The 27,773-nt window shown below is 36.2% G+C and overlaps 2 protein-coding genes across 2 annotated transcripts; both read left to right on the top strand.

Moving 5' to 3' along the window:
• The first annotated feature begins 7,120 nt into the window (after positions 1-7,120).
• LOC149006492 (putative F-box protein At5g55150) lies at positions 7,121-8,332 on the top strand. The gene has a single exon (XM_089165459.1). The coding sequence runs from the start codon at positions 7,121-7,123 to the stop codon at positions 8,330-8,332; it is 1,212 nt and encodes a 403-aa protein (XP_089021585.1).
• A 7,136-nt stretch (positions 8,333-15,468) lies between these two features.
• LOC149006491 (putative F-box protein At1g65770) lies at positions 15,469-16,680 on the top strand. Its single transcript, XM_089165458.1, has one exon. It carries the CDS (start codon positions 15,469-15,471, stop codon positions 16,678-16,680), a length of 1,212 nt encoding a protein of 403 aa, XP_089021584.1.
• The last annotated feature ends 11,093 nt before the right edge of the window (positions 16,681-27,773 follow it).

The following is a 27,773-nucleotide window of genomic DNA, read 5'->3' as shown; positions in this document are numbered from 1 at the left end:
CAATTAGGGATTACTAACAAGAATCCGTGTATCCCACGGAAAGACTAAGGAGAATAAAGATTCACCCTTAGGGCAAAGAATTTACAATCAAGAAAGGTTTTGGGGAGGGTCCAATGAATTAATAGAAAATAAAAGGGTTGCCAATTGGTTACCCTCTCATGAAGGTTACCCAAGAATTTCCCCTCAAAATCTCTCCCTTTTGGTTTCCAGCGGTCCAAGGAATAACAAGGATCAACCCCTCAATCATGAGGACACAAGGGAAGGTCATGGTAATAATATGAGACCTTCCCCACAATAATAAAGATAGGTAGAAAATTAGGGAAAGTATCATTAAGAGCTTTGGTGGAATCAAATTCAAGAATCATCGCCATATGGCTTCAAGATCATAGAGTGAATTGTGGAATTCACTCTAGGGCTAAAAGAATTAAAGAAGAGGTCATTACAGTAGTGTAATACCCTTCTCATCATCAGAAAATCAGAAGTAGAGAAGAAAGAATGAATTAAAGAAGAAATGAATTGAATACTAACCTTTTAGAAGAGGAAACCGATGAAGAAATTTGAAGAGATGCTTGAGGATCTTTCTTGGCTTCGAAGGAGAGGATCTAGGGCTTATCCCACATTCTCCAAAGACTTAGAACAGAATGAGAGTGAAAAACATGGAGTTCCCCCTTTTACATATCACAAAGAGTCCAAGAATTACTAGGGTTTCACCAAACTGACAAAACGGCCCCCGGTGGTTGATTGGTCGCCAAAGAGGAAGTTCAACGGTCGATCCCACGCTATCTAGAGGTTTAGAAACATAATGGGAATAGTTTACCACGAAATTAAAAGAAATAAAGCTTTTGAAAACCTTCAAAACAGATATTTACCAAAATGCCACTGCCTGGACAGCTTGTTCAAAAATATGGATTTAATGGGCCTAACTTCAATATTTTTGGATGGGCTTCTTTCAACACATCATACTACTTACCTAGTATGGAGGGATGTCTTCAAACTAGGTCCAACTAAGCTTTAGGTCCATCAACCAAGTTCTTCTTCACAAATAAATAGTTCAACACCAAATCAAGTAAGGTTTCCATAAGGAAACACCATCATCAATATCCATGTGTTTTGGGTCAAACACCATATCTTCTACTGAGATGGCCCACAAAGACATCTTCCTCATTTTGGGACATTGGATCAACTCTAAGGGAAATGTTTGACATGGCTTCCTAAGATTTTAAAAGATAGTAAAACTGAAATCACGGTCAAACTTCAAAGTCAACATTAAACAAACCTTACTTCACGCAAAACAGATAGAGTTTCCGGGCTAGATTTGGGCTGGGTGTTACATTCAGTCCAAGCTTTTTCTTGCTACGTTAGGTCGTTTTCTCTTCGGCGGAGGGTAATGGCGCATCTTAAACTCTGTTGTACTATTTGGGCTAACTTGTGCTTGGATTACGACTTCTGTTTTCAATAATGGTAATTTACAACTTTGAATTTCATGTCCACGGCGCATGTTAGTGTCACTTGGGTATTGGTTTTATTTTGTGCTGTAGGTTGTACGAGAAGCTGAAATACGTAAGCAGGCTAGAGTTTCTGTGGAAACATGTAAAGAGAAATGATATTGAGATACCGGAGTTCGTATACTATCATGATAAGGAGCTTGAGTACCGTCCGATGATGGATTATGGATTGAAGAGCGATCATCCTAGGGTGTACGGTGCTCCCATGATGGACTCGAGTGTTCCTGTGTACTCCATGAGGTGCATCTCATAAAAGAATACAGTTAGGGCCTAGGGTCCGATGTTCTCTATGATGCGCCAGGGAGGTTTGGTTTGCTTCTATAATTTTCATCTTCTTGGTCATTTTCTTTTCTCGGATTAAGATTATTCTATCTACTTGATTTTTATGGTAATCATAGTTGCTAATTGACAATTCAAAAATATTCACTAATTAAAAATGATATTTTTTCTTAATTAATGAAGAAAAATAGCTTACCTATTTTAATCTATCTTAAAAGTCAAAACTGTTCTCATGTTTTGATAGGGTTCAACATCCACTTTTTATTGTCATTTTTTTCCCATTTCCAAAATGAACTTTATATTAACTTATAAAAATAGGGGGTGAAAACTATTATATATACCATGAGAGAAAATTGAATCCAAACCTTTCCATTAAAGGATAAGATTTAATAAAACACAAGTTGTTGTCAAAACAATTTTATTTTTTATCTCTATGATTATTCATTATATCATATTAATCAAGTAAAGTACAAGTTGTCTTGTAATCATAATTTTGTTAGTTTATGTGTCGTTAAATTAACAATATAAAATAATAAATTATTAAAGGCAATATAAGATTTCCAAACTAAGTACTTTGAAATGATAGAAAAATATTGATTCCCACGTTTTTTTTGTAGATGTTGATTCCGAGGTTTTTTTTGGGTAGATGTTGATTCCCACGTGACCACAAGAAAGAGATGCATTCAAATATTACTCTTCTAGAAACACGAATTCACATCCTCTAAATTTGGTGGGTAATCCAGGTTACAACTAAAGTTTGAATAAAATTCAAACTTTTAGGTAGGTTTAAATAAAATTTAAATTTAGTTTAAATTGGATAACCATTAGATTCTTTCGCATCCGGAATTGATGTGTGGGAAAGGAATGTTGTGTTCCAAACACTGCACATCTTTGTTATTTTTTTTTCAATATATAAACAAGTTCTTTTTGCTATTCTAGGATTGATGTTTGTAGTTGTTTTCCCAATCTTAAAGGGATAAAATGAAATTCTATTTTTTTGATAAAATGTTGGTCATTTTTTTGATAAAATGTCTTTACTCAAGTAACCAAATAGGTCCTGAAGCTTTTTATAAGTATACAAAAGAACACAAATTAAGATTAATCAAATAAAAAAAATATAAATTTTTTTTGGGAGCTAAGCTTACCCATTCAAGACTGCATGGTGCATGCAAGCCTGGTAACCCCAGGTCCCCAACTACTACCCAAAAACAGCAGAGTAGGAAGAAACCGATTCCAGACTCACCACAGGATTAAAATTCGATCCTTCACCAGCAGCAGCAGCAGCAGGTGTAGCAGAAACAACTTACTCTCTCAGCAGTTCCTTGACCAAGGTTAAAAGGGCGTGTGGTTCGGGGGAATGCCCAATCAAATCCCCAAGTAAACGAAGCGGAACCCACACTTGAGGAGAAATAGGCGCAAGAGGCTCAAGCGTTGTTCTCTTCCTCTTTCTGCAAAGCGTAGCAGAAGGAGACGCTTCACCACCACCACCACCACCACCACCACCACCACCAACATAAACAGGACCACCACAATGGTTATTGATCACCACGCTGGTTGTTGCAATTGCACCAGACTCCTCGGATCTCGCACCGGAGTTCAAGTTCCTCCTCCAGGCTGAAAGCCACCAGCTAGCATTTCTTGAATCATATCCCAGTTGTCGGCTACAGTACTAGACATCGATCGTCACCTGAATTTATAGACAGATCGAGCAAAACAATCACAATGCATGAATCGATAAATATTCCAAAGGAATTGAAATGAAAGGTTAATTTAGACAGAACCTTATTAAAAACCTGAATTGAAACTTATTGAACGAAGAAAAGAAACGGAGAGCGAGGCGGGAGAGAAAGAACAAAGGAGAATTAAAACCGCGCTTGATCAAACACAATTAAGGAAGGATCCTTGTTGGGGACCTCGTTGATCAGATACAAGGAAGGAACCTCAGCATAGAACCTCGTTTACATCAAACACAATAAGGAACCCATCGAAAACAAACCTCTTGTGCAAACAAAATCAACTGCGTAGAAACCTCAGTGATCAAACACAAAACCAGTAACGGAAACCAAAAAAACAAACTTCGTTAGGAAGCAATAAAACCAAGACGAACCTCAAAACGATTGCCAGAGAAGTGGGGGAGTAGATCCATGAGGCTAATGGTCCTGTGAACGAATAACCGGAGTAATAGAGAAAGAGAATAAGGGTTTTGTGTTTTTTGTGGGGGCCGAGTATGGAGAGAAATCAGAATGAAATTACTAATGTACCTATGAGTTTGGAAGTAGAGACAAATACAAATAGTAGCAAATCGTAGCAAATCTTAATAAATAAAACTTACTAATTTTGTTGCTGACTTTGAGTTGAAGTAGGACTCTTGGAGTAGATACCTTTTGTTTATTAATTAAAGGTCGTAGGAGCAAAGCCAAAGGATGAATCATCTATCGTGCATCACTGAGAAAGAATTCCAGAAGAAAGCTCACTCTTCCTGCTCTATTTTTTCCACATTACAGGTACTTTTATATTCAAACATTTTTTTCTTTTTTCTTCATCTTCTTTTTTTTGAAAGGTAAATTCAACTCCTGCTGCCATTAGAAGCTTTGATGCAAGAATTACGATTCCTTGCTCTTCTCTTGCTCTTCTCTTACTCTCAAACATGAGTTTAATCAAAGGTCAGCAATTCTTATGGAGGACGTGGCTTAATCCTGAGCGTTGCCAGCTCAGAAGCAAAATTGGAAAAATAGAAACTCCGAAAGGAAATAAAAATAAAAGTTGTAGTAAAAAAAACTTACTAATTTTGTTAGCGTCTCGATTCCTAGTTGAAGTAAGACTCTTGAGTTCATTCGTTATTACTTATAAAGGTTGTACGAGGATAAATCATCCAGAGAAACCATTATAGAAGAAGGCGGTGAGAAGGTTTTTTTTCACTCTTCTGCTCTCTGTTTCTTTGCCGTTACAGGTAAATTTATCTTTCGTTACAGATTGTTTAATTCCTGTGTTGATTCGTATTCTTCTGTTTATTGATATTCGAAACCTGTTTTTTTTCTTCTTCTTTTGTGATGATAAATTCATATCCTGTGTTTTTTGTCTTTCTTTTTTCCTGAAAAGATATTCAAACTCTGCTATTAGAAACTTTATTATTCATGTAAGAATTACTGACTCCTTTCTCTTCCCTTGCTCTCAAATGGTTACTTCGAATCCAACCGTGAGATCTCTTCCATATTCTTGATGAGTTCTTTTGTTTGATTCTTAAAGTTTGGGTTGATCCATAGTTGAGGTTCTGATCAAAATTTGTATACAAACAATATATTTTGGCCTTGTATCGACAACATCTATATATATGAAGTTGTCCTTGATGCGTAAATCTAACTCAAACACCCTCAGGCCTCAACACTCCCTGCTACCCATGGACACCAGAATTGGGAGTGAAAGCAACAGGGTTAGAGGTTGAGAGAGAGGGGGTTTCCATTTAACAGGAGAGACCAACATTCACATTGTGTTTTGAAGAGTGATAGTGTAAACACTGAAAAACGCAGGATATCCTAACAATAGACGAGCAAAAGGAAATGCTACAATTCACAAACAAAACAATAGATTAGGACAGACAGAATGACCAAGAGAAGCAAAAGAACAAGACCTAAACCCCAGATTAAAATTTTTTCGCAATAAACATTTAGAAGTATAACCTCATAAGTTCTCAATGTAGGTTTTACGATTGGTGTAGAGAGTACTACCAGTGCCAATCCAGACTGAATTACCGATATCAAAATTCCAAAATCAGGGGATACAGTAACAACTAACAACTGGGTCAGATGATGAAGCCAAAAAGAAGTAAGAGCTGCTTGGATACACCATATCTTTGAAGGAATTAACGGAAGAGCTGACAAGGAGGGCTAAGAGGGTCAAGAACACAAGGGGAAGATGAGTTTGGTGTTTGGAAAATGGGAAACAGATTGCGTTTACTTCATCAAGGGATTTAGGAGTCCAACATGAAGATTTGTTGACCCCACCACAAGATTGACTTTTGTTCTTCTGGAAAACCTGGAAAACCGTATAAATCATCGATAATGATCTTAATCGCAGGATCTGGAAGATTTTTTTCTGATCGGAGATTGAAGACAAAGGAACTCCAAGCTTAAAAAACATAGCTTCTTTGATGAAATTTACTGCTATTTCTTTGGAGTCACGTGATTAAAAGATACATTACACTCGAATTTTTTTTTTGGTAAAGCATTACACTCGATCAGAAAGATGAAAACGAACAGATTTGAAGATCATTAACGAATAACCAGAGTAATAGAGAAAGAGATTAGGGGTTTTGTGTTTTTTTTATGGGGGCCGAGTATGGAGAGAAATCAGAATTAAATTACTAATGTACCCATGAGTTTGGAAGCAGAGACAAATACAAATAGTAGCAAATCGTAGCAAATCTTAATAAATAATACTTACTAATTTTATTGCTGATTTTGACTTGAAGTAGGACTCTTGAAGTAGATACCTTTTGTTTATTATTTAAAGGTCGTAGGAGCAAAGCCAAAGGATGAATCATCCACGTGAATCGAGTGAGAAAGAATTCCAGAAGAAAGCTCACTCTTCCTGCTCTATTTTTTCGGCGTTACAAGTACTTTTATATTCAAACCTTTTTTTTTTTCTTCATCTTCTTTTTTCGTAAAGATAAATTCAACTTCAGCTGCCATTAGAAGCTTTGAAGCAAGAATTACGATTCCTTTCTCTTCTCTTGCTCTCAAACTGAGAGATTTACTGTTTTACTTCGAATCTAACTGCAGATCACTTCCATATTTTTGAAGAGTTCTTATTTCCTCAACATGCATTTGATTTCTACACTAATCAAATACCTAACAAACCCTCTTAAAGGACGGTAGTGTTGTTCACGAACAAGATTGATCTCCGTCTAAAGCCAAAATTCAAATTATTTTTTATTAAACAATGCTTCCGGTATATTAGAGATTCTGTTTTTTGTAAGTAATTTCAAGAACTAATCAAAACCGAAGTCCACTCGATCTGAATTCTTGTTTTTTTACAACAAAATTAGGGTTTATAATTCTTTGTTTGGGAGAATGTTTCTGTCTAACCTGAAATTCTTGATTTTTTTGCTTTGATCATGGCTACCCCAGTTGCCCCGAGAAATTACTGAGAATTTGATCAATAAGATTTTATAGTTTGGGTTGATTCATCGAGTAGAGGTTTAGGTTTTGATCAAAATTTATATACTTTTTTTTTTTGGCCTTGTATTGATCACATCCATACATCCATATGTTTCTACTATTCTAATATGTTGTTATTGTTTTTATAATTGTGTGTAGGAGAAGAGAGGAAAGGATATTATGGCAAACTGGTCCGAACTCAGTAACGATCTTCTAGGACTGATTGTGGATAAGATGTCGATCATGGAAGATATTGTTCATTTTGGTGCAGTCTGCAGAACATGGCACTACTCAGTTGTAGAGGCGGAAAAATGGGATTTTCCTAATATTGCTTCTCCTTGGCTGATGCTTGGAGAGAAGGAAGACAATGACAGTGACAAGCGTGGTTTCTTTAGTCTCTTTACCAATAAGGTTTACTACTTCGACTTGCCAGAGGCCCGTGGCCGATCATGTGTTTCCTCCAGAGGTTGGTTGTTAACTTTGGGGCTTGATTTGGAGATTCATTTGTTAAATCCGCTTACTCGAAAACGAATCCACCTTCCACCTCAAACTACCGTCCCCCTTGATCAAGATATTCAAGACAACGCATTTGAAGGTGACATAGAGTATGACAATCCAAAATATCTTCGGACTGCATTTATTCATAAAGTGATATTGTCATCAACACCAACCCTTTCGTATAACAAAGAAAAAGATGAAGAAAGAAGTGTTGTGATGATGATAATTTCTGAACTTAAAAAAATAGTTTTCCTAAGATTGGGAGATGATGTTTGGACTCTTGTTCATAGCAATGGTGTTGAAAATATTTTTGATGTCGTCTATTTCAATGGTCAATTTTATGCTGTCACTGTCTGTTATGAGTTGGTGATGGTCGACATCTCTAGTACTCATGCAAAAACGATTACGATTGCTGAAGCACCAGAGGGTGTAGTTGATGATATTCCAAATGCAGCTTATCTTGTAGAGTCTGCAGGAGAACTTTTGATGGTTCTACATTATGTTTATCAGGAATTTGGAGAGTCCGGTATATTGAAAATTCACAAAACGGAGGATTTTGATGTTTACAAATTCAATTTTGACAGTAGAAAGTGGACACGGGTGAAGAGCAGCCTCAAGGAACGCGCTGTCTTTGTGGGTTGCAATTCCTCCTTCACCATCTTGCCCTCCTTAGACAATTTAAGATGCAAACCTAATTGCATTTACTTCACTGATATTGAAAGATGTGGTCTTCTTGCTGATATGTTTCCTAATTTTACAGTAATGGATGGAGTGGGTACAGACATCGGAGCCTATAGCATGGAGAGTGATGATATAGTTGATGAGGATCTCTATGTTGGCCCCGGCATCGTTTCTCGTATATCTACACCTATTTGGATTTGTCCTTCTCTGTAATAGAGATGATTGGTAGTGGATTTAATTTATTCTATGGAATTCTTGTTTAATTATTCTAAACAATTTGTTACATGTAACTTGATATTTTCTTTGTAGTAATTTATTTTGTCAAATTCTTAGTTTAATTATTCTTTAAAATTCTTTACAGCAACCCTTCTAGATCGATACTCCTTCCAACCTTCACAAATGGGGAAGCCACAAGAACCAAACCCTTTATGGAGGCCAAAAAAGCCCAATATCAGTTAGCCCCATAAACCATTTTAATTCTAATACAGCCCAATTCAATGTTCCTTGAATATAAATTCAGAAATTTCTAGTAGGCTAAAGCCCAGCCCAGCCCAATGTTAGATATATTGAAAACTGGTTTCAAACTTAATTCCATTTTTTTTTTCCATATACTTGTGTTTCATTGCTATTAATGAAAATGAAGTGATTGAGACCAACTGAATATGTAGCCTTATTTTGGAGTATTATTTAATTATAAAAGAAGTAATGATGCCTGAAGTTCTAAATATCATTAAGATGTTAACTAAGAGCTTAGGTAATTCAATGAATCTTGGAAAACCTAATAATTTACGTTAAGACTCTTAGAGACAACTACAATCCTAGGGCTAAGACTTGCCGCGTTCGAAAACCGATTGCATGTCCCGATCTGATGTCCTGACCTGCACTCACAAAAGAGTGAGTGCAGGCCCGACTGTGGTAAGTCAGGGAGCTGCCTCAGGTGATCAAGTCAGTCAAGAAGACAACGGTGAATACCCCGAGCGTGAGTACTCAGAGCATAGGTGAATAGTGAGATAAATTCTCATAAATGTTGGGCTTGAGTGTTAGGTTTATATAGACTTAACATTTCCATTTGGGGCTATAAGCCGCCGGTCCATCTCACTGACCTTGTCATCTTTATCCATTAGATGTGGCTCCTTTCCTTTGGGGGCATGCCACTCCTAGGTAGGCAAGTAGTTGAATCGACTCCATTCAATCCATCAGCCCCAGGAATCTTGCCTGGGTATCGTTTCACACCTGGATAGGCAGTAATTTCCTTAATAGCCTCTTGTGGATGACCTGGTCAGGGTGCTGGCCCACCTTGCTATGTCATGCGAGTCAAACTTGGCCCCTTGGCTCCCTAGGTCCACGTGGCTCTGTCGGAATGGTCTAACTACGCCTATCTTGATGCTTCCCGGTCTTGGACACTTCGTATTACAAGACTGGACTCGAAGTGGGAGACTGATATGGCTCTTAAGTGAGCAATCTGATGGGAGCCGTAATCTAGATCATAGGACATTATAGAACAAAAGAATAAAAGATTTACACACGTATAAGTTTTTCACACAATACCTAATTAAATACATACAACTTCAAAGAAATATGCACATTACACAATTCATTTTACTAGAACGTCAACTACAAAAGAAGAAAAATAAAAAGGTTCACATCTTCATCTTTTGACTATGGTATTGTGTTGCAACACATTACTTTTATCATGAAGTTGGGGACTTGTCAACATATACAGGATGAGCTTCACAAACCCAATAAGAGATACAAATAATCATGTGAAACAAACCAAGTGCATCATGCATCAATTACTTTATCAAAGTCAAATAAAATTATTTTCATATTTTGATACCCACATCAGGTTCCTTTTTTTTTGGTAGGTGGAGGGGGTAAATACAAAACCAAAACCACGAAGAAAAACACAAGCAATACACGCTCACAATTGCAAGGAATCTATTGTGGTTTGGCAAGATTGCTTATGTTTACAAAAGATAAAAGAATTTCCACTATACTTGAAAACTTGACTTCTCTCATACCTTACAAATTACTACTCTTTATTTGCTGCTTATTTTTTCTAGTTTGTTCCACATATATTTATAGAAAAACCCAAAATTCTAGGCCCCATGCAAATTACAAGTCTACCCCTATATGAGTAGGTGACCAATTTCAATTACAAATACAATCAAACTATAATTATATAGACTTGTAGAATACAATACAACTTTTATATTTGTTTTTCCACTTGAAAGCATCCAGCTCAGCCTATTGTGAGAACTGTTTGTTTCTACAAGATTTTGTTGCATGGGATTATCAAAATTTTGAGATTAAGTGTTGATGCTCCAACTTTAAATGCATTACAAGTTGCATGGGATTAGCAGGATATTTAGCATTTTTTGGAAGTCCCTTTGTACACATAGGGGTTGTCTTTGGTGAAAAAAATATAGTATTCTTTCCTAAGTTTGGTTGTTGGCCGTACAGGTCTTCAAAAAGAGTTTAAGTTTGCTTTGAGTGAGATAATAGTGTTATTGTAATATTGCAAGGCAATTCAGTTTTTACTATTAAAAGTCCAATTCCTCCTCCAGGCTGAAAGCCACCAGCTAGCATTTCTTGAATCATATCCCAGTTGTCGGCGTACAGTACTAGACATCGATCGTCACCTGAATTTATAGACAGATCGAGCAAAACAATCACAATGCATGAATCGATAAATATTCCAAAGGAATTGAAATGAAAGGTTAATCAGATAAGAATTAAGGAAGGATCCTTGTTGGGGACCTCGTTGATCAGATACAAGGAAGGAACCTCAGCATAGAACCTCGTTTACATCAAACACAAGGAACCCATCGAAAACAAACCTCTTGTACAAACAAAATCAACTGCGTAGAAACCTCAGTGATCAAACACAAAACCAGTAATGAAAACCAAAAAACATAAACTTCGTTAGGAAGCAATAAAACCAAGACGAACCTCAAAACGATTGCCAGAGAAGTGGGGGAAGTAGTGGCGGACCCAGGATGCAATAATGGGGGCGGCGATAGACCCTTTATCATTTATGTGGGGCCCACACATATTTGAAAAAATGATAAATTATTGATAATGATATATTTTTTTCCGACCAAATATAGGTAAAATTAAAGTAACAATATAAAAGAAATATACACATGACTTCAACTCTAAAAGGTTAAATGCAAACCAAAATTTTCATTGGTAGGAGATGTAAACCAAAAAAACTTTTTAGGTAAGAGATGCAAATCAATGGTAATTAGTTACCTACTAACTATAGACATTTTATTCACAATACAAAATCAAATAACAAAAATTGCAGAATAAATAAAGAAACATAGAATATACAATCAAATTAAAAAAAATAACAAAAGAAAAGAGAAAAAAAGAAACAATGAATAAATTGAGAAAGAGACTTAATTGTGGAGTAGATTTTTTTCCAAATTTTCTTAAGCCACGCTTATAGAAGGGGAAGAGAATAAATAGGAAAAAAAGAGGATAGAGGAGAGGAGATAAGAGAATAAATAGGGATGAAGAGTTAGGTTTTAATTAGAAATAATATTTTGATTTTTGAAAACCTAAATAAGATTTTTTTTTTCAAAAATTTCTTTTAACCCACGTTTATAGAAACATAAGAGAATAAATAGGAATAAAAGATGAGAGAGAAGAGAGGGGAGAATAAATAGGGATTGATGGATTAGTTTTTTTTATTAGGAATGACATTTATACCCATCATTTTACATTTAAAAATTGTTCACAATATTGGGAGGGGGCCAAATAGTGACATTTCACATGTAGGAAGAGAAAAAACCGGAAAAATTAAAGGAATTAGGAGAATATGGATAAAATTTAAAAAAATCCGGGGGGCCATGGCCCCCTCCGGCCCCTTCATAGGTCCGCCCCTGGGGGGAAGTAGATCCATGAGGCTAATGGTCCGACGAGGATTTATCATTTATAACGAACCGGCCTCGGTAAGTACAAAAAACATCTGAGAGTAAAACAAAGTAAAAAGATGCAGAATGACCACCTTAACATTCAGCTAACATTCACTCCATCAGAAAGATGAAAACGAACAGATTTGAAGATCATTAACGAATAACCGGAGTAATAGAGAAAGAGAATAGGGGTTTTGTGTTTTTTGTTTTTTGTGGGGGCCGTGTATGGAGAGAAATCAGAATGAAATTACTACCGTACCCATGAGTTTGGAAGTAGAGACAAATAAATCGTAGCAAATCTTAATAAATAAAACTTACTAATTTTGTTGCTGACTTTGAGTTGAAGTAGGACTCTTGAAGTAGATACCTTTTGTTTATTATTTAAAGGTCGTAGGAGCAAAGCCAAAGGATGAATCATCTATCGTGCATCGAGTGAGAAAGAATTCCAGAAGAAAGCTCACTCTTCCTGCTCTGTTTTTTCGGCGTTACAGGTACTTTTATATTCAATCCTTTTTTTTCTTTCTTCTTCATCTTCTTTTTTTTGTAAAGATAAATTCAACTCCTGCTGCCATTAGAAGCTTTGATGCAAGAATTACGATTCCTTTCTCTTCTCTTGCTCTCTCTTGCTCTCAAACATGAGTTTTCCTTTCTCTTCTCTTGCTCTTCGCTTGCTCTCAAACATGAGTTTAATCAAAGGTCAGCAATTCTTATGGAGGACGTGGCTTAATCCTGAGCGTTGCCGCTCAGAAGCAAAATTGAAAAAATAGAAACTCGGAAAGGAATTAAAAATAAAAGTCGTAGTAAAAAAAACTTACTAATTTTGTTAGCGTCTCAATTCCTAGTTGAAGTAAGACTATTGACTCCTGAGTTCGTTCGGAAGTAAGACTCTTGAGTTCAAAGGTTGTACGAGGATAAATCATCCAGAGAAACCATTACAGAAGAAGGCAGTGAGAAGGTTTTTTTTACTCTTCCTGTTCTCCGTTTTTTTGCAGTCACAGGTAAATTTATCTTTCGTTACAGATTGTTTAATTCCTGTGTTGATTCGTATTCTTCTGTTTATGGATATTCGAAACCTGTTGTTTTTTTTTTTTTCTTTTTTTTTTTTTTTTTTTCTTTCGTGAGGATAAATTCATATCCTGTGTTTTTTGTCTTTCTTTTTTTTCCTGGAAAGATATTCAAACTCTGCTATTAGAAACTTCATTATTCATGTAAGAATTACTGACTCCTTTCTCTTCCCTTGCTCTCAAATGGTTACTTCGAATCCAACCATGAGATCTCTTCCATATTCTTGATGAGTTCTTTTGTTTGATTCTTAAAGTTTGGGTTGATCCATAGTTGAGGTTGATCAAAATTTGTATACAAACAATTTTGGCCTTGTATCGACAGCATCTATATATATGAAGTTGTCCTTGATGCGTAAATCTAAAAATGCCATGTGGGGTTCTCAAACACCCTCAACACTCCCTGCTTCCCATGGACACCAGAATTGGGAGTAAAAGCAACAGGGTTAGAGGCTGAGAGAGGGGGTTTCCATTTAACAGGAGAGACCAACATTCACATTGTGTTTTGAAGAGTGATAGTGTAAACACTGAAAAACGCAGGATATCCTAACAATAGACGAGCAAAAGGAAATGCTACAATTCACAAACAAAACAAAACAATAGATTATGACAGGCAGAATGCCCAAGAGAAGCAAAAGAACAAGACCTAAACCCCAGAGTAAAAATTTTTCTCAACAAACATTTACTAAGTATAACCTCATAAGTTCTCAATGTAGGTTTTACGATTGGTGTAGAGAGTACTCCCAGTGCCAATCCAGACTGAATTACCGATATCAAAATTCCAAAATCAGGGGATACAGTAACAACTAACAACTGGGTCAGATGATGAAGCCAAAAAGAAGTAAGAGCTGCTTGGATACTCCATATCTTTGAAGGAATTAACGGAAGAGCTGACAAGGAGGGCTAAGAGGGTCAAGAACACAAGGGGAAGATGAGATTTTGTGGCGTTTGGTGTTTGGAAAATGGGAAACAGATTGTGTTTACTTCATCAAGGAATTTAGGAGTCCAACATGAAGATTTGTTGACCCTACCACAAGACTGACTTTTGTTCTTCTGGAAAACCTGGAAAACCGTATAAATCATCGATAATGATCTTAATCGCAGGATCTGGAAGATCTTTTTCTGATCGGAGATTGAAGACAAAGGAACTCCAAGCTTAAAAAACATAGCTTCTTTGATGAAATTTACTGCTATTTCTTTGGAGTCACGTGATTAACAGATACATTACACTCGATTTTTTTTTTTTGGTAAAGCATTACACTCGATCAGAAAGATGAAAACGAACAGATTTGAAGATCATTAACGAATAACCAGAGTAATAGAGAAAGAGAATAGGGGTTTTGTGTTTTTTTTTATGGGGGCCGAGTATGGAGAGAAATCACTAATGTACCCATGAGTTTGGAAGTAAAGACAAATATAATAGTAGCAAATCGTAGCAAATCTTAATAAATAAAACTTACTAATTTTATTGCTGACTTTGACTTGAAGTAGGACTCTTGAAGTATACACCTTTTGTTTATTATTTAAAGGTCGTAGGAGCAAAGCCAAAGGATGAATCATCCACGTGCATCGAGTGAGAAAGAATTCCAGAAGAAAGCTCACTCTTCCTGCTCTGTTTTTTCAGCCTTACAGGTACTTTTATATTCAAACCTTTTTTTTTCTTTTTCTTCTTCATCTTCTTTTTTCGTAAAGATAAATTCAACTCCTGCTGCCATTAGAAGCTTTGAAGCAAGAATTACGATTCCTTTCTCTTCTCTTGCTCTCAAACTGAGAGATTTACTGTTTTACTTCGAATCTAACTGCAGATCACTTCCATATTTTTGAGGAGTTCTTATTTCCTCAACATGCATTTGATTTCTACACTAATCAAATACCTAACAAACCCTCTTAAAGGACGGTAGTGTTGTTCACGAACAAGATTGATCTCCGTCTAAAGCCAAAATTCAGATTATTTTTTATTAAACAATGCTTCCGGTATATTAGAGATTCTGTTTTTTGTAAGTAATTTCAAGAACTAATCAAAACCGAAGTCCACTCGATCTGAATTCTTGTTATTTTACAACAAAATTAGGGTTTATAATTCTTCGTTCGGGAGAATGTTTCTGTCTTACCTGAAATTCTTGATTTTTCTGCTTTGATCATGGCTACCCCAGTTGCCCCGAGAAATTACTGAGAATTTGATCAATAAGATTTTATAGTTTGGGTTGATTCATCGAGTAGAGGTTTAGGTTTTGATCAAAATTTATATACTTTTTTTTTTTTTTGCCTTGTATCGATCACATCCATACATCCATATGTTTCTACTGTTCTAATATGTTGTTATTGTTTTTATAATTGTGTGTAGGAGACGAGAGGAAAGGATATTATGGCAGACTGGTCCGAACTCAGTAACGATCTTCTAGGACTGATTGTGGATAAGATGTCGATCATGGAAGATATTGTTCATTTTGGTGCAGTTTGTAGAACATGGCACTACTCGATTGTAGAGGCGGAAAAATGGGATTTTCCTAATACTGCTTCTCCTTGGCTGATGCTTGGAGAGAAGGAAGACAATGATAGTGACAAGCGTGGTTTCTTTAGTCTCTTTACCAATAAGGTTTACTACTTCGACTTGCCAGAGGCCCGTGGCCGATCATGTGTTTCCTCCAGAGGTTGGTTGTTAACTTTGGGGCTTGATTTGGAGATTCACTTGTTAAACCCGCTTACTCGAAAACGAATTCGCCTTCCACCTCAAACTACCGTCCCCCTTGATCAAGATATTCAAGACAACGCATTTGAAGGTGACATAGAGTATGACAATCCAAAATATCTTCGGACTGCATTTATTCAGAAAGTGATATTGTCATCAACACCAACCCTTTCGTATAACAAAGAAAAAGATGAAGAAAGAAGTGTTGTGATGATGATAATTTCTGAACTTTATAAAATGGTTTTCCTAAGATTGGGAGATGATGTTTGGACTCTTGTTCATAGCAATGGTGTTGAAAATATTTGGGATGTCGTCTATTTGAATGATCAATTTTATGCTGTCACTTTCTGTTATGAGTTGGTGATGGTCGACATCTCTAGTACTCATGCAAAAACAATTATGATTGCTGAAGCACCAGAAGGTGTAGCTGATGATATTCCAAATGCAGCTTATCTTGTGGAGTCTGCAGGAGAACTTTTGATGGTTCTACATCATGTTAATGAGGAATATGAAGAGTCCGGTATATTGAAAATCCACAAAACGGAGGGTTTTGATGTTTACAAGTTCAATTTTGACAGTAGAAAGTGGACACCGGTGAAGAGCAGCCTCAAGGAACGTGCTGTCTTTGTGGGTTGCAATTCCTCCTTCACCATCTTGCCCTCCATAGACAATTTAAGATGCAAACCTAATTGCATTTACTTCACTGATATTGAAAGAGGTGGTCTTCTTGCTGATATGCGTCCTAATCTTACAGTAATGGATGGAGTGGGTACAGACATTGGAGCCTATAGCATGGAGAGTGATGATATAGTTGATGAGGATCTCTATGTTGGCCCCGACATCGTTTCTCGTATATCTACACCTATTTGGATTTGTCCTTCTCTGTAATAGAGATGATTGGTAGTGTATTTAATTTATTCTATGGAATTCTTGTTTAATTATTCTAAACAATTTGTTACATGTAACTTGATATTTTCTTTGTAGTAATTTATTTTGTCAAATTCTTAGTTTAATTATTCTTTAAAATTCTTTACAGCAACCCTTCTAGATTGATACTCCTTCCAACCTTCACAAATGGGGAAGCCACAAGAACCAAACCCTTTATGGAGGCCAAAAAAGCCCAATATCAGTCAGCCCCATAAACCATTTTAATTCTAATACAGCCCAATTCAATGTTCCTTGAATATAAATTCAGAAATTTCAAGTAGGCTAAAGCCTAACCCAGCCCAATGTCAGATATATTGAAAACTGGTTTCAAACTTACATTTTTATTTTCCATATACTTGTGTTTCATTGCTATTAATGAAAATGAAGTGATTGAGACCAACTGAATATGTAGTCTTATTTTGGAGTATTATTTAATTATAAAAGAAGTAATGATGCCTGAAGTTCTAAATATCATTAAGATGTTAACTAAGAGCTTAGGTAATTCAATGAATCCTGGAAAACCTAATAGTTTACGTCAAGACTCTTAGAGACAACTACAATCCTAGGGCTAAGACTTGCCGCGTTCGAAAACCGATTGCATGTCCCGATTTGATGTCCTGACCTGCACTCACAAAAGAGTGAGTGCGGGCCGACCTGTGGTAAGTTAGGGAGCCGCCTCAGGTGATCAAGTCAGTCAAGAAGACAATGGTGAATGCCCCGAGCGTGAGTACTCAGAGCATAGGTGAATAGTGAGATAAATTCTCATACCTGTTGGGCTTGAGTGTTAGGTTTATATAGACTTAACATTTCCATTTGGGGCTATAAGCCGCTGGTCCATCTCACTGACCTTGTCATCTTTATCCATTAGATGTGGCTCCTTTCCTTTTGGGGCATGCCACTCCTGGGTAGGCAAGTAGTTGAATCGACTCCATTCAATCCATCAGCCCCAGGAATCTTGCTTGGGTATCGTGTCACACCTGGATAGGCAGTAATTTCCTTAACAGCCTCTGGTGGATGACCTGGTCAAGGTGCTGCCCGGCCTTGCTACGTCATGCGAGTCAAACTTGGCCCCTTGGCTCCCTAGGTCCACGTGGCTTTGTTGGAATGGTCTAACTAAGCCTATCTTGATGCTCCCCGGTCTTGGACACTTCGTATTACAAGACTGGACTCGAAGTGGGAGACTGATGTGGCTCTTAAGTGAGCAATCTGATATGGGAGCCGTAATATAGGTCATAGGACATTATAGAAAAAAAGAATAAAAGATTTACACACGTATAAGTTTTTTACACAATACCTAATTAAATGCATACAACTTCAAAAAAAATATACACACTACACAATTCATTTGACTAGAACGTCAACTACAAAAGAAGAAAAAAAAAAAGGCTCACATCTTCATCTTTTGACTATGGTATTGGGTAGCAACACATTACTTTTATCATGAAGTTGGGGACTTGTCAACATATACAGGATGAGCTTCACAAACCCAATAAGAGATATAGATAATCATGTGAAACAAACCAAGTGCATCATGCATCAATTACTTTATCAAAGTTTCAAATAAAATTATTTTCATATTTTGATACCCACATCAGGTTCAAACTATAATTATATAGACTTGCAGAATACAATACAACTTTTATATTTGTTTTAATTTAAATACTTAGATCTAATTTGGGTATGGGTCCTCCATCCATAAGAAAATTGATAAGATGAACCAGGACACAATAAAAATCCAATGACATTACTAGTGGGAGTAAGGATCACCTTCCCATCTCGACTCTTCTACCCCAATTTTGGATGTACGCCACATCTGAATGGTAATTAAAAATATTAAAAACTTGGACTCCAATGGGTCCCACATGCCCCTTCACAACCCCCCACAAGGTGATTCTCTTGCTAGTGCTGTTGGGACGGATTTTTATCAGCTATAGTTTCAATATGTTTCCTCGATGAGTTGGCTGCCATCAGCAGTTTTTATGATCATGTGGAGCTTTGTGTTCTGCTCCTGTTGAGCCGGAATATCTTTTTTCATTCTCTCCTTCCCTCTCTCTCATCCCGTTAGCAGCCTTTTTGCTTTTCTGGAGCTCTCTATCTCTCCTCAAATGTGAATGTGGATTCTCCTGATCTTCCAGTGGTTCTTGACCCTTCTTCTGTGACCAAGGATTTTCGTTGCCTCTCTTGGACAGGCTGCCATAAATGAGTCTTCGCAAAATATCAAAATCCTCTTCGGTTTCTCTCGGAGTTGGTTTTCCCTCAAATTGCTGAATCTGCCTTGGTTGCTCTGAATCTGAATGTCTCTTTTTTTGGGAGATTCGACCAAGCTTGCTGCAGTTCCACCTGAGGTTTCTCATCTTCTTTTGACTTCATTACTGTTTGGATTTGTTTTTTTATTGCTCTTCTGTGGTAGTCAATTTGGTTTTTCTGATTCTTACCAAATCCTTTAATACTTTTGAGGGCTTGGCAATTTCTCTCTTTGGGTCTCTGTTGGCTCCATGAATTTAAAGTTCTTTCTTCAGTTGGACAAACGAAAGTGTTAGGGGTAATCTGGTATTTGTACTTCTTTAGTCATGAACCGAACCGGTTGGGTTCATTTGGTTCACAGCCTATTTGTATTAGAGGGCTTTGGGGTTGGTTCAGTGAAAGGTGCAAATCGATTTCATTTTGAGATTTTTTTCTCTCTGTTCTACGGGTTCTTCTTGGAGCTCTCTTGAAGCTTCGTTCATGGCTGTCGTGTTCGATTGCTTGTAGCTCTGATTATCCCTGGTGCTTGAAGGAGGTAACATATATAGGGCTTTTGATCGCTGAAGTGAGGCGAGCACTCGATGGTACTTTGGAGACCTGTGGTTGCTTGTATCAGGTGTATTCGTATTCTCTTCTTTCTTCTTCTAGATCTGTAAACTCCCAAAGGCTTAGTGAATTGGATTCATTCCTGAATCCCGGAGAGTAGGCATATGCCGAACTCCGTAATCATCTCTGTGTCTCTTCTTCTTCTTCTTCTTGCTTCTGTTTTCTTGTTAAATCACATGACCGAATCGTTAGGATAGGTTAGGGTTTATAGGTTGCGTTTCTTCTTATTGATTCATTGATAATTCTTATATGATTAATCACTTAATGAGAACGTGAATTGAGACCTGGGAACATCAAATTGGCATCGGAGTAGTGAGGTTACCTTTAGCTTTGAGTGTACCGGTGTTTCGGTTTATTTTTTCTTGTGATTGATAATTAGATGGATTAGGGCTTTTGTTTAGTTCCTATATCTAATTCAATTCTATGATCTCATATTGCAATAGGTTAATTACAATTTTAATTCTGGTCATATAAACATGCTTCTGCTGCTTCTCAAGTTAACTGTATGTATTCGGTTCTTTCAGTGTGACTTGTGTTGACTCTGTAGTTTATATTACTTTATGTATGAGAGTTAATTTGAAAACATACATTTGATTTGTATGGTCTCTGCCCTCTGATATATGTTATTTTTTTTTTTTTTTTGATTTGGTTCTCATAGTCTGATATGTTTATATTCATATATGCTTTGCCATAATCTGAATATATATCAATAAGGCTTCAATTCTATGCTGTAACCCTGATTACATGTTCATATATGCTTTTGGCTCTTTGTATGATATGATTAAAATTGATGATATACATAATCTGTTTTTGTGTGTATAGTTTCGCCTTGTAGCCATGTTAGCCTGAGTTAATTGTTATCAAATTAGGTTATGTATGTTATTTACATCTAATTTGATTGTTTGTTCTCATACGGTTCTTAGGTTTTTTTTACATGTGTTAATTTTCTGATTTTGCATATACCTGCTTCTGCTGTCCCCTGATCATATTAGGTCCTATGCTTGAGAAGAATTTTAATTAGTGTAATGGAATAAGCCTATGTATGAGAAGATATTCTGAGATGATTAATTCTTGATTAATCACTGATTTTTATAATTTTGCTGAATATTATTTTTTATAAAATTGCATTATTACATTAGTTTGTTAATATTGGCACTTTACTTGGTTTGTATTGGCCTGTTGTGTTAACATCTAATTAAATAAATGCTGATGTTTTTTTTTTTTTTTTGAATGATATTAGCAAACAAAGTGTGACTAATTGATGCTTGATTAGTTTAATCTTCCTTTCTCATAATTGTTTATATCAGTTGTGTGATTTACCTGCTCCAAAGTGGAGTTAAGCAAGGGTTTCTGTCTACCAGGGGAGGATACTCCTCCCAGTGTGGTTAGTATAGTTACCGCAGGCTTTAGTAGAGCTGTAGGTCTAGGGGGGAACCCTAGCTACCTAAGTTTGGATACTCCTATGGGGGTTTCAGGGTAGATATTGAGAAGTTTGATGGGACAGGGGACTTTGGGATTTGGAAGAGGAAGGTTCGAGCTTTAATGGCTCAGCAAAAGCTCTAAGATCAATAGATGACCCAGATGCTTTCTTTGAAAGTATTGATCCAGTCTTGAGGACTGAAGTGATGGAGAATGCAATTGGTTGCATGCTCTGGAACATCACAGATAGGGTTATCAGGTGTCTTGATGATGATGACAACACTCCTATTAAAGTTTGGAATAAGCTTGAGCAGATCTATCAGAAAAAGAATCTAGGTAACAAAATTTATTTGAAGGAGAGGTTGTATGGGTTTAAGATAGACCTTACAATCAGCCTTGACAAGAACCTAGATATATTTAAGAAGCTGATTCAAGACTTAGCTAATATAGGGGAGAAGACTAAATTGGAAAATCAGGACTTGTCTATTATCCTATTGAATTCACTTCATAATGATTATCTTGTTGTTAAGAACTCAATCAAGTATGCTTGTCAAAACATTTCCCTAGAACAACTGATTGATGCCTTAAAGAATAGGGAGTCTGAACTATTGGCTTCTGGTATGACTAAGGGCAGTGGGGAGAATCTGTTTGTTAAGGGTAAAGGCTCTTACAAACAAAGGAGACCCAAAGGGAAGGGAAAAATATTTGAAAGTCATGAGAATAACAATAAGAATAATAATGGGAACAACAAGTCTAATGCAAACCTCAAGAGATGCTTCTTTTGCAAGAAAGTAGGACACTTTAAGAAAGATTGTTTTGCATATAAGAGAAAACTGCAAGAAGAAGAGACTTCTAATAATAATGTGCCTAATTCTGGTGAAATAAACATGTCTGAGGTCCTTTGATGACCTAGGTGCTTTCTGTGTTAGCATAAACCTTGTTTTAAAACCTGGTTGTTTGGGTTTCCATTGGGTGCACACTTTGGTTTATCCTATTTTGTTCCTTTATTAAAAGGAGGTGGTCTATTTATCTTTAAGGTGATATGCTTGTGTAAGGAAGTTGTTTATTTTTCATAAATCTGAGACAACATGTTTTATGCCTGTTTTTCTATTGGTTAAGATATACCTTGTTGTGTGAGAATTCTTGACCAATTATGATAGTGATGGCATGTTATGTATTTGTTGTTGTTTTGTACTCTCATGGATGCTTTTATTGGCATTGGTATACTTATCTGACTGTTTTTTGTAATGCTTGAGTGGTAATAGGTGGTGTTGAGACTGTTTAATACAGTTGGTTACACATGAAGATTCCTATTTCACTTGTTATAGCATTAGGTATATCCCTGGTTTTTGGAGAGGTATAGTCTCCATATGTAGCATGAGTGCTAGTTTTTTGACACAGTGTTGTCAAGTGTTTGGAGAGGTTGGTCTCCAGGGGGGAGATGTTTGTTTTCCAGTTCAGCATTGGTGCTGGTCTTGACATAGGTGTTGTCAAGAGGGTGTCCCTCACAGGTTGGGGTTCACATGAGATTCAGGGGATATGGTTTGTCAGCTTGTATGATTTTGATTTGGGAGTAGTTATTGTCAGATTTATCGAGTTGTCTGGTAAGATGACTTGCACCAGTTTTATTGGTTAGATTATGTCTTGTTTGCAGTTAGATTTTTATGTGGTCATTGAGTCTGGTCTGGTTGGTCAGAGTTGTCAAGTCTTATTGAGTTTACTTCTTTTATCTCTGGTTTGGTTTCTACTCTAGATGACCTAGATGTGTCTAGTTGTGACTTGTACCCGTCATGTGTAGTGAGTGGGTGAAGAGGTCTTGGTTTGAGTAGTGGTAGTAAGCCAGTGATGGATTGAGGAGTGTTATTGCCTATTTGGGTTTGTTTAGAATATTTTCATCTTGTTGGTTAAATGTAAGGCTATTAGAATGTTTGCTATCCTGAGTTACTCTCTTCATTATTTTAATGGGTAATTGGATACTTGTTGTCTTTCTTTACTTTAGTGTGGAAGAAAGAAAGATTTGCAACTTCTTTAGGCATTTTAACAACTAAGTTTGAAAATATGACTTGTTAATGAATTTTGTTGTGATTTCATTTGAATACCCTTGGCATTGATACATAAGACTTGATGGTTAAATTTTTTACATATGTTGCAGTTTTAGGGGAGATGCTGCCCAAATTTTTATAACTCTTATTCTGTTTATCTTAGTTTTGAGATATATGCCTGGTGTGTGCATGTTTGCTCTTCATAGTTATATGAGTGAGTTGTGAATTGTGAGTTATGATTAGGGTTTCTCTACCTGGTGCAGTTTGTTGCATGGTGTATCTGCATGGAGTCATTAGTATTGCATGGTTAGTGCGTGTCTAGGTATTTTGCATATTTATTTTGCTTTGTACTGTGGTTTTCTTTTGTCTTGTGTGTGCAGGTATACTTGGATGATGACGGTCGCATCCAGCTCACTATAGTCATTTTGGGTGTACAAATTAAGGGGGAGATTGTTAGGGGTAATCTGGTATTTGTACTTCTTTAGTCATGAACCGAACCGGTTGGGTTCATTTGGTTCACAGCCTATTTGTATTAGAGAGCTTTGGGGTTGGTTCAGTGAAAGGTGCAAATCGATTTCATTTTGAGATTTTTTTCTCTCTGTTCTACGGGTTCTTCTTGGAGCTCTCTTGAAGCTTCGTTCATGGCTGTCGTGTTCGGTTACTTGTAGCTCTGATTATCCCTGGTGCTTGAAGGAGGTAACATAGGGCTTTTGATCGCTGAAGTGAGGCGAGCATTCGATGATACTTTGGAGACCTGTGGTTGCTTGTATCAGGTGTATTCGTATTCTCTTCTTTCTTCTTCTAGATCTGTAAACTCCCAAAGGCTTAGTGAATTGGATTCATACCTGAATCCCGGAGAGTAGGCATATGCCGAACTCCGTAATCATCTATGTGTCTCTTCTTCTTCTTCTTCTTGCTTCTGTTTTCTTGTTAAATCACACGACCGAATCGTTGGGATAGGTTAGGGTTTATAGGTTGCGTTTCTTCTTATTGATTCATTGATAATTCTTATATGATTAATCACTTAATGAGAACGTGAATTGAGACCTGAGAACATCAGAAAGAAAAAGAAAAAAACCTCACCTTATTCAAGAACATCTGGACACAGTTTTAGTTTCTCTGAGTTGTCTATCTCTCTTCCCTAAAGTCTCAGTTTCTAAACTTGCTGCTGTTGGCTCAAATCTTCTGGTTTCGTTTTGGCCAAATTCGGTTCCTAAAAAAAAATGCTTCCACTTTTAGGCTGCTTGGTTACATCACCCTGAGTTTCCAAATCATTCTTCTTCTTGGGCTTCGCTGCCTCTCTCAAATTAGCCTCTTTGTCCAATGTTCTTAAAAGTATGGAATAGAAATTCTATTGGTAATATCTCCTCTCTCAAAGACAGAGTTTCTTGGAAGCATTAGTGGAACAATCCAACTCTAATCCATCCCAAGAAAATTTAAATTTAATTCTCTCAAAGATCAAATGTTGAAGAAGCCTTCTGGGTTTAGAAGTCTTTCTGTAACCATATCAGTGATGGTAATAGAAATACAAGATTTTACATCTTGTTGTTAAAATAAAAAATAAAAAAAATAAGACCCCCAATTTACTCTATTTGTATGGATTAAGGGGAAAAAGTTGGAAAGGATATAAAAGTCTTATGTTATTATTTAAATTTTTTTTTTCTCTTTCAACCCGCTGAGTTTAGATATTTTTTATTATCTTTTTTAAAAATTGTTATTGTATAATGAAATTTGTGATCTCATTTCTCTTTTTTTTTTTTTTTTTTTTTATATGAAAATATAAGAAGTCATCATTCATGTAAAGCCTACATGTATCACAGAACCCCAATCAATTTGCTTTCCTTACATCAAATTCAAGAATTATCTGTTGTTTGAATTTGATTTTTGAATTCAAGTTTTTAGATTTAAATATTGTAACGAATCTTGTACAACAGCCATGTTTATTTAAAAATACATCAAACTTACCTATCAAGATGAACAACCTACTTATCAAAATTAGAGTTTTTTTTGCATTCTTTCAAGAAAAGAATAAGAGTTTCATAAAAAGTTAAACTTTAATATGATTTTTCATCTTTATTTATCTCTTTATAAAGTTGAGAGATTAGTAAGTTACATTCGTAACAAGAGATCAATTGAGTTTGAGTTTTCGAATATATCAATGATGGTGATAAAAATACAAACCTGGTGCTACTTGCTAGTAGTCTTCTCTACAAACTGCCAAGTAAGTGAAACCGTCCATACAGAGAGACCCCCATGGGTTCATCAATGGATCTACAAAAAGAAGAAAAAACAAAACAAAAGAAGAGTGAATTAGTATCCATTGTGAATGTGATGAGATAAGATTGCCTCGTCTAGGATTTCTTATTACTGTCGTAGGCGAATTCGTCATTGCTTGATTGACAGAACACACCAGAGGAATCCATTTCCTGAGTTTGTGAGTTGTACACAGCAGGGATAGCAGCAGCATTAAAACCTCGTTGATTAATCACCATGCTGCAGCTTGCCCCACGCGAACTAGAACTAGTGTATACATACACCGATTTGGCTGGAGAAGCTGCTCCAGCGTTTACAGACTGAGCATCATTTGCAGATCCTCTAAGCACATTACAGTAACTTGCCGGAGCAGCTACCACGACGGACGAGCCAGAGCCAGAGCCAGAGCCTCTAATGGGTGGATCTCCCATCAGAGCATTTCGCAGCAGACTCGGATCTCGCACCGGAGCTCGAGGCTGAGAGCTGCCACCATCATTTATTGTTGATGAAGAGGCACCGGCACCGGCACCATCATGGTTTTCCTCAATAGCAACACCCTCCTTCTCCAGTCTGCTAGACATCATAGGTGAAGAAGAGAAGGGAAGGGGTTCGAAACCAGGAGCTAGGAACCTGAAAACGATCGAGAGACTAACGAGTTGAGCAAGTATGAGAGATGTGTAATTAAATATATATATAGAGAGGGGAAGCACCAATAGGAAGGGAGCTATTAGAATCAATTACGATACAGACTTATTAGATTAGGAAATTAATTAATTAATTAATTAATTGTGTATATATAAATGGTTGATAATTCACACAGTTGTTGATCCTCATAATAACTCTACCGCTCTACGGAGTCTGGATCCTCCGTCTATATGGGTGGAGTGGATGATTGCCATGTGTAAAATTAAAAACAACATCATTAAATAAACTTAATTAGCATAAATTTTGAAATGAGAGAATTATATATTTCCTAATTTAATGGGTTATAGTGATTTTATAAAGTTAATTGAGTATTTAAAAATAATTATTTATTTGTTTATAAAAGCATGAGATCTTTTTTGGCCAAAAAAAACATGAGATCTAATGCTGGTTTAACCTCCATTAACTTATTTATGTTAATTGTCAATGCAAGGTTGGTAGAGTGGTAAGATCCATACTTTTCAGTGGAGAGATCATGGGTTCGCACCTTGCGGAAGACAAGCATCCCCTTGAGGATGTAATAGAGGTGCGCGCAAGTTGGCCAGGATGAACCTTAGATAAAAATAAAAAAATAAAAAATAAAAACTTATTTATGCTAATTAGCTTAATTAAGGATCTTGTTTCACATGGCAATCATTCACCTATATGAATTGAAATTAATTTCAATTCATGTGAGTGGAGGATCCAAACTTGGCTCTACCACCCATTGCTTGAGGCTCGCTAGAGCTATAAGCTAAGGCCAATGTGCCCTCTTTTCTAATGAGAAACTAAGAAGTGATGAAATTGAACAACTCAAGTCAGAGCGTCTAACAATAGGAGTGAGGAGATAGTGGAGTGCTTAAGAACGTCACCTCTCAATGGAGAGATTGTGGGTTCAATCCTTACCGACGGCATATGTAATATCTTCATCCCCACTTTCCCTATATATAAAGCGTCTTTTTAAAAAAAAAAATAATAAAAAAACAAAAACAATAGGAGTGAAGGTCATAAGCGTAAAATGACATGATTACTATCTTAAGAGTTAATTTTGCAAAATAGTCATTTTACCTTGACAATTTTATCCCTCACGCATCCCAGATTTTATTTACGACAGTGGCTGGTTCAGATTGCACCACCTATCTAGAAAAAAATCCAACAATGTGAAATCAAATGGTGGGGATCTAGTTGTAAATATAATTTTTTATTTTATTTTTACACTTAGAGATTTAATATTTTATAAATTTACAAAATGAGAGCTTAACCTGAGCCCAATTCCCAAACCCCTTTTTCGCAAGCCATAGTTGGAGAAATCCAACTACGTGACAAAGCAAATCCGGTAAACCAAGGTTGAGTAGAAAAAACAATTACGGTTAGCCCCTATTACTATATCTTAATTATTAAAATGACCTTTCTCTTTATGAGATTATTGTTTTAATTTAATGTTTAACGTCTATTTTATATTTTTAAAATTAAGAAGCTAAAAGACAATATCATCCTCATTTAGAAAGAAAGAAAAAAAAAAGCATGGGCAATACCAATTTACATTTGTATTCTAATAATTTTGGATTCTTGAAAAAAAATAATAAGAAGAAGAAGTCGCCACATTAGAGGGTAAATAAATAAAAGTCTATTGGATGTAGGGAACTTTCTTAAATTGATACATCAAATTTGGAATCTCATTAACAAAAAAAACTAAAAATTAACATCGGAGAAGTAAATATATAAAAGTTAAAAAAATTAAAAAAAAAATTGCCACATTTTGATATCTTCAAATAAATAAAAATGCCACATCTCCACTTAACTAATGGA

The sequence above is a fragment of the Hakea prostrata genome, chromosome 8 (assembly GCF_041222555.1).
Source record: "Hakea prostrata isolate BN-2017 chromosome 8, UWA_Hpros_2, whole genome shotgun sequence".
Classification (NCBI taxonomy): domain Eukaryota; kingdom Viridiplantae; phylum Streptophyta; class Magnoliopsida; order Proteales; family Proteaceae; genus Hakea; species Hakea prostrata.
This window is presented reverse-complemented; position numbering and strand designations above follow the sequence as displayed.